We start from the raw sequence: 19,623 nt of genomic DNA, 5'->3' as shown, positions 1-19,623 counted from the left end.
GTTCTGGAGAAGCATGGAGAGGGAGGCCACTAGAGGGGGTGTAAGAAATGCTCGATGTATAAGGTGAAGGGACTTCCACATGATGGGCTGAATATAGTACGTTGGCTGGTTTCTGAAACATATGGGCCACAAAGTGTAGCAGGCCGGGCCATTAGAGAAAGAACTAAATTATGAAGGGTAACGCGCCTTTCTTTGCCTCTCTGTTCTTCATGTTGGGTCCGCACCATGGAGACAGGCCTGGCTCAGCGTGTGCAACAGATCGGTGTTTGGTTGATTGGGCCAGACCGCCAGTGTAGCCGGACTATAGGGAAATCTTGTTTGCTTGCAAGTTTGCACACACGCACTACCGTTTTTGCTGTCAGTGCCCGTGCCCCGTTCACCCGCGTAGCGATTTCTGCGTATCACGGCAACCTGGCTCAGATGCCCATTTGCATCCCGCGAGACAGGCCCCATCGCTAGAGCAGACAATCAATCGGGTGGAAATTCGCATCCCGAGAGCTTGGTTCGGCGTGTACATGCAGCCAACCAAAAGCTCCCGTTTATTTCTAAGGATGGCAGCAGATCGGATTCGGGGTGGATACCCGCAGATTTCGGGTTTACGGGTTTCGAGTTCGGGTTCTATTTTTTATCCGCGGATTTGCGGGTTCGGGTACCCGAATTATTTTGGGTTTGGGGTGGATTCAGATTTCTACTCGCGGAGCTCCATTGGGGCTCGAAAACAAATCAGTACAATAAAAGTCCATTAATAACCCTAGGTATATAACCCATCTCTCCTATCCACCCTCACCCCTCACGACTCACCCATCACGCTCATCCCTCCCAGCAGCCACCGTCCGAAAGCCCCAGGCCCCCAGCGGCCACCCGCCTGCCCGGCCGACCGGCCCCATGCCCCCGCCCACCCCGGCCGACCGGCCCCATGCCCCCGGCCGACGCCCGCACATCCATGCCCCAGCAACAGCGAGCGCCCCGCCCGCCGCCCGCTGACCGTCACATGGAGGAAGCTGTCGCCCTCCGGCCGCCGCGCGGAGGCTGGTCGCGGGATGCACAGAGGTCGCGCCGCCGCCGTCCACACCCAGTGCCGCGGCCTCCGACGAGCTAGCTTGCCGACCGCGCCTCACTAGTCCGCTTCGGCCTCGCCAATCCACAAATCAAGCATCCCACGACGTATGGCGGCATCTCCCTTCCCTGGATCTCGAATTGCATGCATCATCCCCCCAAACGGCCAAACCCATGTATGTGTTTGCCTTTTTTGCATTTGACAGGAAGTGAGCCAGGTCGGCACCTGGTGCTTCAAGCGGATCTCGAGCTGCTGCTGTATCTCAATCTGTGGGTTGATTTGTGTGGATGTTGATTTGTGTTGTTTTGCACTTGTATTGAACTTGGAGTGCTCCCTGTGTGGTGTTGGTTGTATGTAATGTAATAATCTTAACTATATTATGCTTGCCGATTTGTAAAAAAATTCGGGTTTCGGATTACCCGTTGGGTTTAGGTTATCCGCGGGTTTCGGTTTTGGGCATGAAATCTCACCCTAGAATCGAAGTTCAGGTCGGGTTCGGGTTTCGGTTTTGGGTACCCAAGCACTCCACCCGAACCGAACCCGATCTGTTGTCATCCCTATTTATTTCCGGCCTTGCCTTCGACCCTACTCTCTCTGCTCTTTTTTATTTGTCATTTTCAATGTGCGTACCACGAGTTTGACTCGATTTGTAAAAAATACATGCAACATTCGTATCTCCAAATAAATTTATTAAAAAATAGATTAAAAGATCTATCTAATGATATCAATTATGTATCATAAATATTAATATTTTTTATATAAAATTAATTAAAGCCATTTCTCGAGAAACGAGAGCGATAGATATTTAGGGACAGAGGGAGTACTAGATTGGTGGGTGATGGAAACGTGGATGCAAATTATATGTAGATTAATCAAACTCTCACTCCCTCTCCAATTTTTTTTCTTTTTGCTCTTGTGCTCTGTAGGGGCGGAGCTAGAGAAAAATAGAAGGAATGAGACGCTTTATTGTATATGTATGATATTGCAGCTAATATGTTAAAAATCTAAAACTGTCAAGGGATTATAAATTTTTTTCTAGGTGTGGCCGCACCCGGAGCACATTACCTAGCTCCGCCTAAATGAAAGCATCACCCTCTTGGGTCATGGCCGAACGTGCCAGCCACCTCCATTTCCAATGTTGGAATAAAGTCGAGTTTGCTTGCTTCGTCTGCCTCCGTGATTCATGTCAAGCGACAACAGGAAACATTGCTGGAGCTATTTTGTCGTAGGAGGCCGGCTTCATCGACAAGTGGGAGCCCACATTTAGCCGGCCTTGAAGGCTCTTGAACCAAACCCAGCAAGTAGGCACAGCACGTTCGTTCGCCCACAGCCGTTTTGCCAGACGACGAATAATAGCAAGGTTATCCATCCAAGTCACGCTCCGGACTCCGGGTGGGCGCCAATCCCTAGAGCGAGAGCTGCTAGCCTGCCCTCCAGGTGCATGCATGAACACCGCTCGGCCTCGGCCGACGCCCGGCTCCCGCGGTCACCGCGGCACAGTTTGGTGGCTCCTATCGCCATCCTTTGCAACTGCCGGTCCCGTGAGACGGGTGTACGTGGCGCGGCCCCCCACGTGACGGCCGGCCGCGCTGGGGGAGGGGTCCGGGTGGCGCGCGGCCGCCGGTCACCGTCGCAACGGCGCACCTAACGTGGCCATCATGCCACACACGACCGAGACCGGCCCGGCCGGCCGGCAAGCTCGATCGAGCTTTCAGAGCAGTCTTAGTAGGAGTTTTATAGAAAATTTTATAATATTAAATATCATCAAATTTACTGATATGGTAAGGAGAAAGAATGATGGAGTTTTATAGAATATGAGGAGAATTTCATCACCATAAAACTGATCTGGCACATTTACTTAGTTTCCAGTTTAGATATTTATGTCCATAAAACTTCCACTGAGACTGGCCTAATCCTACTCTTCCTAAACCACACCCACCGCGCGTCTGCATCGGCCACGGGCCATGTGCTCGATCGATCGATTGCACGCGAGCGATTGGTGTAAGGATGGCCTGCCGCCTGCCTGGGTGCTGCGCCGATGAGTGGTGAGTGATGAGGACTACCGGGCAGGAGACAGCTAAAAAATTAAACTGGTTTAGCGGCGACGTAAACCGCACTGAAAGCGCGCTACGGGTGCGCGGTGGCGACGGGATTCGATTCGATCGCCTTCGAAAAGGGCTTGAGCTGTCGGAGAAGGACCGACCAGCACATGCTTATCGGGACACCGGGCGTCCTCTCTCTCTCTCTCTCGCGTCGCAGTTTCTCTGATGGTGTTGTTCGGATAGATGGGGTTCCCCAACTGAAGATGCTGTGAGAGCCTGTGCGGTGCATGCACCGCGCCGCGCACCCCGGCCCGGGTGTGGCACCGTGCGCCTGCCGCGGACGGCGGACCTGCGGCGCGCCAGGGGAACATGGTGGCTGGTTGGTGGTCTCCGCGGCCGGCGCGTTTAAAACACGCGCGGCGGCCAGTGCGGTACGCTGCTTCCCTCGTGAAAAAATAAAGACGCGGTCGCGGCTCGCTCAGTGTACGCACGCACCGGCCAACGTGGACACGTACTCCTACTACGTACAGTACAGGCACCGACCGACGGGAGGCGCACGGGCACCGAGCGGCAGTTACGGGATCAGGCCAGTGTCCTGTTGCGGAGCGTATAGATAGATTCTTTTTTTGAAAGAAAGAGCGTAGATAGATTCTCTCGGCCGGCCGGGTTCTTCGGGTTACAGTAGGTTCCGCGATCTCAGCCGTCCGATGAAACACAATCAGTTTCATCGTACGTACTACTCGGCTGTCTCGTTTGAGAAATGAGAAGGGGAGCGAGTGAAAAGTGAAACGGGCACTCCCCTCCCCTCCTGCCGCGTGGCAAGCCGAACGTGCCGGCAACCCGGCCCTATGCCTTGCTTCCAACGCGGGCACGGGCACTGGAGCGGCACATGCGCGGAGAGGCAGCGCCCCCGCCCGCACGGCAGCCAGACGATACGAAATCCCCCGCCGCTGCCGAGCCCGGCAGCCGGCCGGGGGCGCGCGCAGTAGCGCCCCGCCACGTCGCGGTCGCGCGAACCCTCCGCGCCCCCCGTACGCGCGGGACAGGAAAGCTAGTAGCAAGCTAGCCAGCTTAGGTAGGTGTGCCCGCCCGATCCAGCCCGCACAGGCCGCCAGCGCGCGGCACCTCGGTCGCCGGCCGGCCTAGCTAGCCATGAAGTACCCACACGTACCGTGCACTCTCTCTCACTCAAGGTAGCCGGCACGTCGTCCTCGTCCGCCCCGGTCGGCACATGCGCGCACGACGGGCGCGCCCGTCCGTCCGGCCGCTTTGGTTGCCTGCCTGCCTGCCGCCGTGCCCGCCAGCGCTCGCTCCGTGGGCACGGATCGGCTAAAGCTTAAGCTCCCGCTTCATTGCGGTTGCGCGAGGGGATAACGGGATAACGAACGGCGCCAAACCGAGCGCTGCCGCGTAAGCCTTGGCCCCGGGGAGGGGTTAGCGCGAGCCGCAGGATATGTTTGTTTACGGAGGGAGGCCTCGCGATCGGATCCGGTGATCAGCGTAATCCATCCACGTCAGCGTAATTTTTATTTTTTATTTTTGCTGTACCAGAATCTGGTGGCATGTGTCATGTGTGGTTGGGGGATTAATTTAGCGTCTGGTCGATTCGTGTCGTGCAGTGGACTTTACTGCTACTCCAGAATCGTATGCCGTATGCCCGTAGGCAGAACACGTCACGTACGAGTGGTGCGTGAACAGTTGGGCCAGGGTTTAATTGGCCGCTACAGCGCCAGTCAGAGCGGGGCGCGTGAGGACGTGGGCACGGCGACTTTTTAGGCTAGTGTGATGGGAGTTTTATGAACACATATATTTAAATTGTAAACTAGATAACTGTTCCAGATGAGTTTTATGGTGATGAAACTCTCTTCACATCCCATGAAACTTCATACTTCTTTCTCTTACCATGTTAGTAAAATTGATAATATTTAATGTTATAAAACTCTCTATACAATCCCACTTAAACTGGCCTTATGGCCCGCCGCGCATTGGTTCCTTGCCTCCCCTCGACCCGTCAGGGGCTCAGGATGATCCTTTGCTTCCTGCATTTGCTAGTTGCTACCAGACAACTGTACGCAGTATCAATTGCTAGCCGGTACCGGCGTACCGTCCACCGCCGCTGTAGCCGGTTAAAATCTCGTGCTCCATCGCGTGCCGCGGCTGATAGATGGAGTGTTACATCTTTAATGCTTGCTTACGCCATGTCCTAGCCTAGCAAAATTTTGGTCACCAAATTGGTGGCTATGGATTTGGCGGCGAGCTTTGGCCAGATGACAAGTTTGCCAAGTTAAATTTTGTCATCCAACCAAATGGCGACCAAAATTGCAACCAAACCAAAACGCGATCTTAGAGTGTGCACCAGAGCTTCTCTAATATGGTTGCAAAATAGCGGGGGAGTTGGTGAAACCTTAAAATTTGGCTGGATGGGCTCTCAATTTTTCTAATTCATTCGGCCCTTAAAATGGTGGAGCTGTTTCTTGCAGCGTACAATTGGCAGTTGAAATGGGAGCTCTTTCGATTTCAGCGTACAATTTTCCTAATTCACTCCCCCCTTAAATGGGGCCTTTTATTGGTAGGAGTAGGCGGCAGTGTGCTAATTACGAGCACGACGGATTTTCACATTGCTTCGATCTTAGAATAGCAGCTTATAAATACTGTAAATTGTTGGTGGGGGCAAAAAATTCTCGCCATGCTTTCTTCCTCCGTGACATTACCTTATTTCAATAAAGAGCGTATTTGATTAGGAAAGAGAACGATGGTTCAAAGATGTCGCTTTGGTGGCAGTGGAGTGGGGCACTTGTGCTGCCGGTCAATGACATGTTCGTTAGCGCCTGGCTATCTAGCCCTTCGTCCTTTACCGCCAAGTGATTCTCTGGGCCCAAGCGGGCCAAGCCTGATGAATAATGATCGAGTAGGGCAGGTAGCTCTGTCTCATCTTTCACGGACAGACATGCACGTTCTTTGCTCTAGGACTAGGGACAGAGAACTTGTTTTTTATTTACTCTACACTATACTTAGCACATATCAGCTCTATTTAGTTGGTGAAAAGTTATTAATTTTTGTACTGTAGCACATTTTGTTGTTACTTGACAAATAATATCTAATTATGAACTAATTAGGCTTAAAAGATTTATCTCGTGCTAATCAGTTAGACTGTGTAATTAGTTATTTTTTCAATTGCATTTAATGCTACATGTATGTGTCCGAATATTCGATGTGACATGTCCTATATAAATTTTTTTGGACTAAACAGGGCCGAAGCCGCAGATCTCGACCACATTTCTTCTGACTGCATGGCGCCGCTAATTAGCAAACTAAAATAAGATATCTGTGCCAATTCTCGAGAAGAAGTCGACCAGTCGTGCTAGCCACATCGCCGGCGCTCGCGGGTGTCAACGCCCGAGTTTGACCAGGTACTGGGGTCCATGCGTATGCATGGCTGCATGCCTGCATGCATCAAGCAGAAATAGACAGCTGAGAGCCTGAGGAAAGCTAACCATGACGGGAATAGTCAATCACTCCACTAAACATCAGGTAAGTGCATCTGCACACTTGTTCAGAATATGACCGGTATAATCAGGCTGATTCAACAGGTGGTCCAGTCTCAGGTGCTCATGCAGCTAGACTTTCGAACTCCAAACTGATTAGATTATAGGTAAACAGCTCACAATGGACCGGATTAACGGAAAGGCACGCAAAAGTTTAAGAAACTGTTAGCGTCATCCGAGATGTTTGCCCAATTTTGCGCCAAATGTACTGCTCCCTCCATCCAAAACAATTGTAGCTCTTACCTCCGACGAGTTAAACAATTTTAAATTTGATCAAATTTATATAAAATAATATTAATATTAATATTATAAAATAAATATTATTAGATTAATTATATAATATTTTTTCATCTTAAATCTATTTAATTTTTTATTTTTTATATATTTTTGGCTAAAGTTGAAATTATTAGTTTCTCATGTCGAAGAGTTGTACCCAATCGTTTAGTCTGCTCGGTCAATTTCAGCCACAACCATTATAAAAAAAATCAGCCACAACCCACAAGCACACGTCGGAGGAGCATCGGAGCTCACGAGCGGACCATGGGCGGGGCGGCCAGATTTTTCCTGCCTCCTCGTTCCTCGACGACCGCGCGCTACCACTGGACCGCGCCCGGGGCTCTCGCCACTCGCCTCTCTCGCGTCTCGGTCTCACCGCGCACCGCGGGTTAGGGCACGTACAACCCACAGACGGGTCATCTCTAAGGAACTGGAATCTGACATAGAGACAGTTAAAAAGACAGATGATACAATCCACAGACTGTGAGTTATCTGCAAGCAATTTAATGTTTTGCATGTAGTCAATATCAATTGTAAATACCATTTTGTATAATATTATGTTGTCATTTACAGATATCAGATAGTAGTTTAGAACCATGCTATTTTCAGAACTAGACTAGATAATACAGAAGAATTAGATAATCCAAGAAAGATAGAATAACCAAGAAAAGTAACAAAGAACAGCATGCATGCTCGCAGGCACTAACAGCCACTAAAACAATTGCAGCTACAAATTAGATACGTATTTTCAGAACTTCTATTTTCTGAATTGAACAAAACTGCAGTCATACAATTTCAATCTTCAGAAGCTGCTACCAATGATAGTAACGTGTCTACTTGGAGACCAAATTGAACTTACTTCATTTCGATTGATAAATCAAAGTAAGAACCGAAACAATAAAAAAAAAATCAGAAGCAGATCCCATCCTGCTGATAGTTGTATATTCAGGTAACAGTTTTTTTATTCTTTATGGGATCAAAATAACTGCAATCACTGAGTAGGCAGCATAACAATGGTTGCCAAAGGAGATAATTTCTGAAGCCAAACATAACTGCAATCACTGAATAGGCAGTATATTGAAGTTCCTAAACATAAGCATGCCACACATCTAACTGAAAGCAGATAGCTCTTTCATCAGAACATAGAAGCTCGAGAAGAATGGCCTCTTGCAGATCCGCTCAACAATCACATACGCCTCGATCTCGCTCACAGCGTTGAAGGCCTAGCCGTAGCTCGAAGACGTCTTCTCGGTTGCCGCTGCTGCCTTCTCCCCCGCCGTGCCGGCCAGTGGCGCCGCCGTCGCCAAAGATCCATGGTGGAGTCGAGGATGGCAATGGGTGGTGCGGAGAGGGCGTCAAGGCAACGGAGGAGGAGAGAGGAGAGCGCATGCAAACGAGATCCGGTCGTCGTCGAGTCGAAGAGACGAGCCGTACAACGCTGATGGAGCCGCCTTCTCCACCTCGGAGCATGAGCCGCTCCCGTCGTCTCGTGAGATGACGCGGCCTCCGTCTCCAAGCCACAACAGGGTGCTTTCTGCAAAATCAACGACGAAGAGACGAGCCGAGGAGACGTGTTGTACGCAGGGTTTACCTTCCCGACCGGTCCGGCCAAACCGGAGGAGTCCGGTTCCGTTATACCGGTCCGGTTTGGCCGGTAACCGGTCGGAACCGGTCAAATTCAAATTTGAATTCAAAAGCCGCTGTGCAATCGGTTCGGACCGGTTTACCGGTCGGTTTGACTGGTAACCGGCCAAATTCAAAATTTTTTTGGTTTAAATTCAAATGTCCGCAAAGTATACTAAATGAATGTTTTTGTAACATGTTTTAGTCTAAATGAACCCTCTAATTCTTTTTTTACTACTTTTACATTGTATTTGTATACTTTTGTATGCACATTTTTTTGTTTAACTTCAAATCGCCGCAAACTATACTAAATGAATGAATTTTTGAGAAAATTTGACACCATTAGATCCGTCGCACCTTGAAGTATTTTTATGATTTTTTTATTTTTTTTTATTTTTTGAATTTAAATTTGAATTTTGAATTTGGACCGGTTTGGTACCGGTCCAAATCGGAACCGGGCCGGACCGGTTTGGTGAACCCTGATTGTACTAGCGGCCGGGCCCGGTCGCGCTGGCTGCCATGTGGGCCCCTCCCGCGGTGCGCTCACCGTCCCGTCGCGCGTCGCCATGTGGAGGCCGTCGTACTGGGGATTCTAGAGCCTTCCGATCCCAAAGCAAACAGTTGGAGTGATGGCTGTCCTTATTCCGCTCCATATTTTTTTTCTTTTTCGTCTGTCTTCGGCGCGCTACTGTACGCATCAAAGTATCAGGGCTCGTTTTGCACAAAAGTACGTAGATATTTTTATTTTTCTTGACAGGGACTTGGTATTACCTTTTCCATACGGACCCTGAGTAATTAGTGAATTATCACTTACATTTATAAATGCTGACCAATCGTCGTAGGATTAGGACTGCTCATAATGGCATTACCCCAAAAGCGAAGCAAAGCAAGGCTGCCCTACTCTCCTGATTCCAGCCAGGTCTGCCATGTGCGATACTTCATTAGCACTTTGGCTTTCATTTTTACCCCCCTGAATTTGTCAAGGAGTCCGGATTACCCCCCTAAACTACAATATCGGGCATAGAACCCCCTCAACTCTCAAAACCGGATAAATCACCCCCTCGACTGTGTGGAGGTGGTTTCCCACGGTGGGCCCCACTTGTCAGTCCCTCATCTCTCTCTTTCCCTCTTTTCTCTCTCTCCCCGAGCTCACCAACCCCTGCATCTTGAGCCGCTCGCACGCCAGCGCCGCCGGCCGCCGTGGGCCGGTCCACGCCCGCGCCGCTCGCACGCCAGCGCCGCCCGCCGCCGGTCCACGCCTTCTCGAGCCGCCGGCCGCCTCGCCCCGCCGCTGGAGCTCCATCCGCCCACCCGCCGCCTCGCCCCGCCACTGGAGCTCCGCCCGCCGGCCACCTATGCGGGGAGAGCAGGCGCAGCCAATGGCCTGGCCACCTGTGTGTGGTGGCCGCCGCGCCGGGCTCCCGCCGGCCAGGCCTGGGTCGGCCGCCGCCTACGCGCTGGAGAGAGAGAACTCGGCGGCGGCGGTGAGCTCGGGGGGAGAGAGAGGGGCGGATCCAGTCGCCGCTGCTGCGACGCGCGGTGAAGGGAGGGAGGCCGGAGAGTCACGCTGCGTGGCCCTCCGCCAACAACCGAGCTCGAGCTCCGGCCATGGCCCGCCCGCCCGCCGCCGCCGCTGCCACGCCCCGCCTGCGCGCGCGCCCGCCGCCGCCGCCGCAGGGGAGGGAGGAGGGGCGCCGGCGGCTGGCGAGGAAGGGAGGCGCGCTGCGCCGCCCGCGTGCGAGGTCCATGGCCGACGGGGAGGGCAAGGAGGTGCGCGCTCGATCCGCAGAGAGAGAGAGCTCGGCGGCGGCGGTGAGCTTGGGGAGAGAGAGAAAAGAGGGAAAGAGAGAGATGAGGGACTGACAAGTGGGACCCACCATGGGAAACCACCTCCACACAGTCGAGGGGGGTGATTTGTCCGGTTTTGAGAGTTGAGGGGGGGTTCTATGCCCGTTATTGTAGTTTAGGGGGTAATCCGGACTCCTTGACAAATTCAGGGGGGTAAAATGGACTTGTTCCTTTTTTTTAATAAGCAGAGTTGTTGCCAAGAGGTTTTGCTCCTAAAAGTATGATAGCTTGCCACACTTTAAACATGACTACACTAACTACTCTTAGCTCTCATAACTTGGTTTTTGTTTTAGAAGCTAAATTGTTGTTTGATTATCTGTACATGAATACATGGCCACATGGGTAAGTCTTAAGTTTTGTTACCTTTGTGGTGTCAACTTAAATTATTTACCAAAGATATGTTAACAAAGATCCTGTTCGGATGCGCTAAATCCGCTGGGCTGGCTGGCAGCCCAACATGATGTTAGTCGGCGGCGTTAGATGGACTGATTAATAAATACAGGGTGTGGTTTGTTCCGCCCTTCCTCCCATATTATGCCCACCCGCGCTGCGTACACAAATCGCTGTGATATTCCGCTGACATCCGGGGTCTGCCGGCCGCACGCCACTCCCAGGACGCCACGTGTGCGCGTGGCGGGGCGGTCCGTGTGCATGTAGCGTCTCGGGGCGCTGCGGGCTTCCGTGGCACGCGACAGCCAGCCAAACGGCGCTCAGACCCTGTGCACCAGCCTCCGTTCCTACCACCTAGCCCAGCCAGCCAGCCCAGCGGATTTAGTGCACCCGAACAGGACGAAAATGGTAGAATTTAATGGAAGTTTAGAAAACAACAATGAAAACAGGATGGATTGAGCGAAACAATTAATGATTATATACATCCTTAATTTTATCATACTCAATTTTATAATACTTCTCTTTTCATCTTGTGATGTGGACAAACACAAAAGGAAAAACTTCCGAATTGTCGCACGAGCCCGCAGGCTGACCTCATCAATCTTGTTGTGCGCAATTTATGCGGCCAATTGCACGAGGGATGTACATTTTAGTACCATATTGTGCAACTCGCAATTTTTCTTGTCGTTATTCCTGAAGTTAGGGGCGGACAATTAGTACAACTCCAAGAAATACCGGAACTCCGAGGGACTTCATCGAAAATGTGCGAGGCTATAAGAATGCGAGGAGGGGTCACGTTAACCGCGGTTATCTCATTAACCCGTCTCTTGGGTCTACGACGAGTTAAGCCCGGAGGGAAAAGGACAAATCACACAAAGAGCGGAAAAAAGGCACACAAATCGCGCCACCGTGGGACGCGTACGGTGCACCGCCCGGCCGCCGGATCTGCGCCGGCGACGCGACCGGACGTCGGATCTCCGCCGCCGCAGGAGGAGGGAGGCGGCGCTCTGGCCGTTTCTTGCTCGCGAGTGCTCGGATCCGTCCGGCCGGTGAGTCCCCACCTCACTCCTCGGCCTGTGATCTGACGGGAGCCGGAGCTGCAGCGGGCGGGGTTTGTGCGGGCTTGGGAAATTTCCGGATTTTGCGGAACTGTTTGATGGAAATGAGAACCTGCGACTCCGAGTGATTTCGTGTTGCTTCGTTCTCGTGTCGATCCAGCGCATCAGTGAAGACCGCTGGCATCGTCTCAAAAATTTCATCGGTGAATGCAAGGTACAGGATATTAAAATGCGCAGGAGGCGTGTTTCAGTTTTGTGATTTTTGGTGTTATTCAATGTGTGGGATTTGGAGCTGGCTTAATTCCTGAAGAAACGTGTAGGATCTATGCGTAGCTTGTACTCTAAAGCTGTTTGATCGATGATTTGTGGGGTTGAATCATAAGGAGCGTGTAGATTCCAGTAAAATGGCACACAAATCCAAATACCATTTTACTGGAATCTACACGCTCCTTATGATTCAACCCGCTGGTTTGAAACCGTATGAGCTGTTTGAACAATTTGATCGGGTCAGCGAAGGGGGGATTTATCCAGTTTAAACTCTTGAGTTTTTTTTTTGTCTGCGTGGGGAAATGATTTGTTCTGAGTACTTTGTGGAGCAATCAATAGAACCGTGGATTTCTTACAGAGCTTCTCACCGTTAGTTCATTCCAGTTCATTTCTGCTTGCATGCAACTCAAATCTGCCTATACCTGAAGCGATTGAGATTAGTTTCGGTAGCTATTCATCGTATAATCATCTGTTTGTCTTACAGACATGCCATAGGGACGTAGCCTTGTTTCATTTACTTGATTCTCATGAGCTACTATCACCTTCTGTACAAAAAGGAAAAATGATCTCAATTTATATTCAGATGGTCATTGTTCCTGATAAGAGGCTAATTAAATGTTCGTTTTTTTTTCATTTTGGTGATTTGGTGAAGAAGACAAGGGTACAGTTACCTTCTTATGTGGGATGTTGAATGCCACTCAATTCATTCTACTGTCTCCCTGATATTGAGATCTAAGCTTACTGTTATTTCTTGTTAATGTTGTTATGGTCAAACCAAAATATTATTGATCAATATGTTCCTGTTAAGAAATTTGAAAACCAGATGCAAGGTTTCTACAAGTTCTCCGTGTATTCTGCCCAACTTGTTCTGATCAACAACTGCAATAGGTTTATCCCTCATAAAACCATGCTACCTCTTGCTCTGTAAAAGAGTGCTACAACCTGATTCAGCAAACAAGATGGTAGAAAGAATATTATTTAGAGGGATAATTTAGATGCTCTGTCAGTATGCTACATGCTTCTTAATCCATTTGTATCAAAGTTTATCCCGCTGTTTTATAATTTAGATGATCTAAACTGACGTGGGATGAGTCGGTTAAGAGAGACCTTAAGGATTGGAATATCTCTAAAGAGATAGCTTTGGATAGGAGCGTTTGGAGACTAGATATCAATGTGCCTGAACCTTGAACTTATTTTTTTCGGGTTTCATCTCTAGCCTACCCCAACTTGCTTGGGAAAAAAGGCTATGTTGTTGTTGTTGTTGTTGTCGTCGTCGTCTTGAATCTTACATTTATCAATCCATGGAAGCTTGTTTTGTGCAATATGTTGATTATCCATTTTTCTCTTTTTTATCTCAGGATACATATACCAACCAATGGTTCAGTGATATCGAGCTTTCAGTTGATGCGGAGGTGGTGAAAGCATCTTCTCTTCTCCAAGATTACTGTCTGCTAGTTGCAAGAGTTTGTCCACACCTTGCTGCTTATTTGCTTGCTTCTCTGGTTGAGTGCACGGAGAGGAGTTAGCAGATAAAGTCAGCTCCTTTCAGCTCTTCTATGTCCAGGGACTTGGACTGTCCTGTTCAGACACAGATGGCTGTGGCAGTCCTAGATCGGAGCTTCAGCAGTGATTATCCTGGAGGTAGCAGAACTGAGGGGAGGCAACCGAGCTGGAAGAGAGTCTTTGTCCAAACTGACAATGGTTCTGTCCTAGGCATCGAGTTGGAGAGGGGTGAAAATGTGCAAGCTGTGAAAAAGAAGCTGCAGATAGCCCTCAATGTGCCCACTGATGAGAGCTCTCTGACCTTTGGTGATCTGGTTTTGAGTAATGATCTTAGCAGCATTCGCAATGACTCACCTTTGCTTCTCAAAAGGAATCAGCTTCACCGAAGCAATTCCACACCTTGCCTCTCCCCTACTGGAAAGGATGTTTGGAAGCAAGACAGGAGTGGGCTTATTGAAATCCTTGGCTGTTCAAGCCCTTCCTCTCGGATGAAGCAGCTTGCTAAGGATGTCATCAAAGCCATAAGGAATGGTGTTGACCCAGTAGCAGTTAACAGTGGGATGGGTGGTGCTTACTACTTCAAGAACATCTGGGGAGAGCGTGTTGCAATTGTCAAGCCAACTGATGAGGAACCATTTGCCCCAAACAACCCAAAAGGTTTTGTGGGTAAGGCACTGGGACAGCCAGGCCTCAAAAGATCTGTGCGAGTTGGTGAGACAGGTTTCCGAGAGGTTGCTGCTTACCTTCTTGACTATGATCACTTTGCAAATGTTCCTCTCACCATGCTGGTCAAGATAACACACACCGTGTTCAATGTGAATGACTGTGTTGGGTGCAAAAGCAAAGTTTTCTGCAACAAGTCAGAAGCTGTGAGCAAGATTGCATCACTGCAGCAGTTCATTCCACATGATTTTGATGCCAGTGACCATGGGACGTCAAGCTTCCCTGTATCTGCAGTGCATAGGATTGGCATACTTGACATTAGGATCTTCAACACTGATAGGCATGCTGGAAATCTTCTGGTCAGGAAGCTTGGTCCTGGGGCTGACAATTTTGGAGAGCAGACACAACTCATTCCTATTGACCATGGTCTTTGTCTGCCAGAATGCCTAGAAGACCCTTACTTTGAGTGGATCCACTGGCCTCAGGCATCAGTTCCTTTCTCTGAGGAGGAGCTTGATTACATTGCAAGACTTGACCCTGTTAAAGATGCTGAAATGCTCAGGATGGAGCTACCCATGATACGTGAGGCGTGCATCAGAGTGCTGGTGCTGTCAACAATATTTCTCAAGGAAGCTGCAACATTTGGCCTCTGCCTGTCTGAGATTGGAGAGATGATGAGCAGGCTGTTCACTGGAAAAGAAGAGGAACCAAGTGAGCTTGAGCTTCTCTGCATGGAAGCAAGGAAATGGGTTGAGGAAAGAGAATTTTTTCTTCCTGATGAAGCCGGAGTTGAAGATGACGATGATGACTTCACCCAGTTCCCTCTTGACAGCGAGGATGATTCTGATGATGCCTTTGAACTACCAGCCTTCAGCAAGTTCGGGAGCATGAAGGCAAGTTCCAGGAATCCACTGTCCAAGTTAGATGAGTGTGATGAGGAAGACGAAGAGGACGAGGATGATGCCTGCACTACTGGGGAGGATGCTTACACCTCGACCAATGAATTACCCCAGAAGATTCCTTCTATCTCAAAGCTATCCTCGTCCATGAAGGGGCTTGGTTTCGTTGGGAAATCTAAAGCCTACCATACAGGTATCCCAAAGGGTAAAGTGTGTAAAACAAACTACCGTGGCAAAGCTAGTGAGCATCAGTCCGGGAGCAGGAGCGCCAATGAGCTGCTCCCGCCCAGCACCAGTTTTGTGAAGGTGTCGGACATGGGCCCTAGAGAGTGGAGTGCGTTCCTCGACATGTTCCAGGAGCTGCTCCCAAACGCCTTCCGTGCCCGGAAGCACACTACTGGTGGCGGCCCTCGTCCGATGCTGAGGCTGGGCACGTCTTGCCAGTTTTGAAAGCAGTAGAAGAGAAGCTACCAAGGTAATGTAGTTCTTCGAGCTCTGGTTTGCAGCAGGTACTATATATACTCTTTTAGGTGTATGGAGCCCGTAGAGGTGGTTCGAGAATAAGACCGTCCGTCCTTGGCATATGAGATAAGAGGCTTGCGGGAGAGGGGTGTGTCTGTGCATAGCGTTTGACATATGGGGTCCCTTGTTCTTTCCTTCTTTGTATATGTACATAGTGCTCCTACTACCTCGCAACACGGGGCTCGATCTCGGCCCGTACCTGATGATGGTGGTGGTGAGCGTGCTGGCCTGCTGGGGCATGAATCGCCTTGTGTGTCTCGGCTTTTGCCGCTGTACCATTTTGGAGACGCTTACCATGATGATATGAACTATGATATTGCTACAGATATGTGCATGAACATCCCCTGCTGTCACTTTATCTTCTGCCAGTTTCTGTCTCTGTATTCCTCTTCATTGGAGCTTGTCTGTGCCCTAGCCGTGCTGAAAACTGGAGTACGTTGATACTTCGAAGGAACGATCTGGAACTTTGGTTCAGCAAGTGTCAAAGAAATGTGCCCACAGATCTGCGTCCCATGTGCCGCGCGCGCGTACTCCGCAGCTGCAATGATTGGTCGATCGCGTCGGCGTGGGGCTCGTACGTTCACGTCGATCTCTCTCGCCTCCAGATATGGTTTATTAACATCCGCTGATTTGACTAATTTGTTGTAATCTTTTTTGTGCTCTCCTATGATATCCTGTAATATCTTGTCGCGAAAAGAGCCAATCTTTTGACTCAGTTCCCTGCTGCGACGTAAGCAGGCGCCTGGAGGAGCTCGAGCCCGGTGGCTGGGCAGGTTAGTTCCTGATATCGCCAGCAGGATTTTGCCTGCGATCTTGTGGGCTCCGGTATCCGGAGAAGGTCTGAAGGCGTCGTCGCACGTCTCGTTCTCGTCACCGGTGGTGTTATCCCTTCGTTATCTATAACATGATTGACCCTTGAATCATTTTTTATTGCCGTCGGGTTAGGTGGCCGGTCCGGCTCACGGCTCAGTCAAATCGCGTGTTTTTTTTGTTCCACACCGAAAAAATGAGATAAAACTCGGAGCAGGAGAGTGACCAGTCCGGTCTGGGTGCGGACGACGACGTCCATCGCCGGCGGTGGCATCCATCCGCCGAGTCCAACAGCAACATGTGTATGCGCGTAGGCCGCTCTTGCCTCGATGGTGAGCGCGGCTCGAGCGACAGCGAGAGGGCGAGGCCGAGGCCGCCTGCCACTATCACTGGCAGCCAGCGCCGCGTCGCGGCGGGCTTATCCCGGCGGGCAGCATGGGGCCCAAAGTGCAAAAAAGCTCTCGTGATCCGCCACGGCAGCCATTGGCCCCGAGCAGGCAAGCAGGCACAAGATTCGGAAGCGTCACCGTCGCCGCAGGCCCCCGCAGGTCAAGTTGCCTAGTTGGTGTCGCCCTGCTTTGTTCTGGTGTGCTACGCGCCTAGTACGCCTGCGATGATGCCTCTTCGCTTCCTGCAGACAGTGCAGAGCGGCGATAGCATGGTGGGCGCATGTTGGCGTTATGTGGGGGAGACGCCACGAACTACAACATACTGAATCTTGCAACTGGTACAGACCGATTATGTTTTTTTTTTTGAAAAAGAGAGAGGAAGGTACAGACTGATTCAGGCAGCATGACGAAGAAAAAAATTTAGGCAAGCTCCAGATCCCAAATTAAACTGCCAAGGATAAGCTACCCACCAGAGGTGTCTCTGCCTCCACTAAAAACTTTATAATCCGTAGACCGCGGTTCAGGTCAAACTCTCAATTTTTTTTTCTTTTTGATTTTTGGTGCCGTAACCTCAAACTTTTTCTCTGAGAGCATGAGAGGTACTGGAGCCTTTAGAAAATCGGTATGAGGGATCTAAAAGCATAAACCCAAATATAGGCCCAATATAGATCGGCCCCTTTTTAGTGGGCCGGTGCTCCGGCTCAAGAAGGCCGAAACATCTCTCTCCCTGAAAGTCTGGGCACAGCTCCATAACTGTTTGCCTTGTAGGCCCACATCCTGCAACCTGATCCTGATTCGTGAATACTACCTGAAGACCACCATCAGACTCTACTGTCAGCAACTTCAGAACTCAGAAGTACTGCTGAGAAATTGCAGATGCTCTCCATCCAAGCACATTACAATCAAAACTGCCCGTTCCAGTGAACTCAGATGGGTCCACGAGTGCCAAGAACGGGCTACATGTGGCTTGGAGAGCGAGCTCCGATCCTAACTAGCTAAGCTAACCATTAGCTAATGGCTACTGTGGTTAGATGTATCTGTAAAGCAAGATAATCCAGCATATGCCATGCTCCAGGAGCTATACCCGAGTTCACAATACCTAGGGCATCTTGGCGAGATCGTCCAGCAGCGGAGCGTCGTTGTTGATGGGTCGGTGGTGACGGGCATCCAGCTTCAAGTTGTAATCCATGCCGAGGACCTCAGGGGCCACGGCAGCCGTATCGCCTTGCCTTGGCGCCGAAAAAGTGGCATGAGTTGCTGATCCCTTGCTCCTTTTACCCTGAAAGCGGAGATTGCAGACATATATAAGCAAAGCAACACAGCAGACAGTGGTCAGCAAATGTGTGCTGCAGAAAGGCATGACACCCTGAATTGGTAGAGCAGTGCACTTACCGAGTCATGTACAGCTTCAGCAGGTGCATCTGCTTCTTGATTTGCTCCTGCAGCAACGAGAAAATGATGCATTTCAGGCCACTGTTCAGTCTTCAACGTTCATGCTATACTTCTACTCGTCCTACTGGTGGTTTGCATTCAGAAAAGCAGCAACTACACTTGATTACGCAATGAGCAGTGGCAGCAGAAGATTAGGTGGAAGACATCGATTATCAGAGGCTAGAAACCAAGGAGAAGTATTTGCCTGCTTCATTTTCAGTTATTCCTTGGTGGGTGAGTTCTCGGAGTGCGGTAATCGGCACTGAACGGCACGAGGCCGGCAAATCTGTGATTGCCGCCGCCGCTCTCACCACTCGACCCGACAACAGTATCCTCTACAGTTTTCTCCTCTTCATGGACATGGACAGTGTTTGCACCTGTGCTCTTGGCTCCCTCTCCTTCCACCACCTCATCCTTCTTGGCGGCATCTCCATGCCCAAGAGCTGCCATTATCTTCCGGCCTTTCAACCATTTCCGGCCCGTTAACAGGATCGCATTTCCTCCCAATCGTTGTACCTGCATTATTTCCGGCGGAAAAAGTCAGAACTGGCACTGAGAATATTTGTTCCTAGTTGTACTTGCAGCCTGATGATGCCATGAACTGGATGTTCCTGCAAAGCTGTACTAACCTTGTGTGCTTCAGCGGCGGAGGCAGACAGCGCAGACAAGGAGAGCAGAAGCGCCAGAAGAACACCTGCGCGCCTCATCTTGCCGGTTGCCACGCCCTTGCTGCTCAGCAGCTTCGCAACTTGCAGTCTTGCACGGAGCCGCTGATTCAGAACCGGAATCAAAGGAAAGGAGAGGTTTAGGTGGCAGGTGCAGGGTTTTATAAGGAGTCTGCCGCAGAGGAGCTGAACCCACAGTGATCTGCTCAAAGAACTGCGAAACTCCGATGCTAGTCAAAGCGAGCCCAGTGCGTATTCAAATCGCCGTCCTGACACGCCTCCCCCTCTAGAAAACCAAACTGTCCTTGGTCGCGTCGTGCCTTTCCGTTTTTCTTAAGCCCCCGGCTTGTCCCGCGTCCCGCGCGCCGATGCGGTGGTCCTCGATCGCGCGTCGGTTGGCGGCCCGCACATGGAACCGAACGGAGGATGCCAAGACGCGAGGCCGGCCGGGAGCCTCACTCTCAGCCGATCTCCGGCGCGCGCACGGCGTCGCCGGCCGGCCACTCCGGGCCGACCGTCGCGGGCTCCGATTCCCTCGCATTGAGGCGCCTGCCGTGCCGATCCTCCCGTACGCACGCGGAGTGGAGGCATGAGCTGTGCGAGCCGCACGCGTCGCCCTCCTGCCGTGTCTTCGG

General features: G+C 50.7%; 1 protein-coding gene and 2 long non-coding RNA genes across 3 annotated transcripts; 2 read left to right on the top strand and 1 right to left on the bottom strand.

The window, feature by feature from the left end:
* The first annotated feature begins 814 nt into the window (after positions 1-814).
* Positions 815-1,493, top strand: LOC120696101. Its single transcript, XR_005684011.1, has 2 exons — positions 815-1,164; positions 1,263-1,493. It is a non-coding gene; the product is annotated as an uncharacterized LOC120696101 (long non-coding RNA).
* A 10,093-nt stretch (positions 1,494-11,586) lies between these two features.
* Positions 11,587-16,051, top strand: LOC120682116 (phosphatidylinositol 4-kinase gamma 7-like). The gene is made up of 2 exons (XM_039963874.1): positions 11,587-11,830; positions 13,465-16,051. The coding sequence occupies exon 2, from the start codon at positions 13,663-13,665 to the stop codon at positions 15,619-15,621; it is 1,959 nt and encodes a 652-aa protein (XP_039819808.1). The 5' UTR covers positions 11,587-11,830; positions 13,465-13,662; the 3' UTR covers positions 15,622-16,051.
* A 1,248-nt stretch (positions 16,052-17,299) lies between these two features.
* LOC120696100 lies at positions 17,300-19,144 on the bottom strand. Its single transcript, XR_005684010.1, has 3 exons — positions 18,953-19,144; positions 18,285-18,839; positions 17,300-18,171 (listed from the first exon to the last, which is right to left on the bottom strand). It is a non-coding gene; the product is annotated as an uncharacterized LOC120696100 (long non-coding RNA).
* Positions 19,145-19,623: the final 479 nt, after the last annotated feature.

This window comes from Panicum virgatum, chromosome 2K (genome assembly GCF_016808335.1).
Source record: "Panicum virgatum strain AP13 chromosome 2K, P.virgatum_v5, whole genome shotgun sequence".
In the NCBI taxonomy this organism is placed as follows: domain Eukaryota; kingdom Viridiplantae; phylum Streptophyta; class Magnoliopsida; order Poales; family Poaceae; genus Panicum; species Panicum virgatum.
Note: the sequence above shows the minus strand (reverse complement) of the source record. Positions and strands in the feature narration are given on the sequence as shown.

Coding starts and splice junctions, on each gene's coding strand:
- LOC120682116 (XM_039963874.1), top strand. CDS start 13,663: ATGTCCAGGGACTTGGACTGTCCTGTTCAGACACAGATGGCTGTGGCA.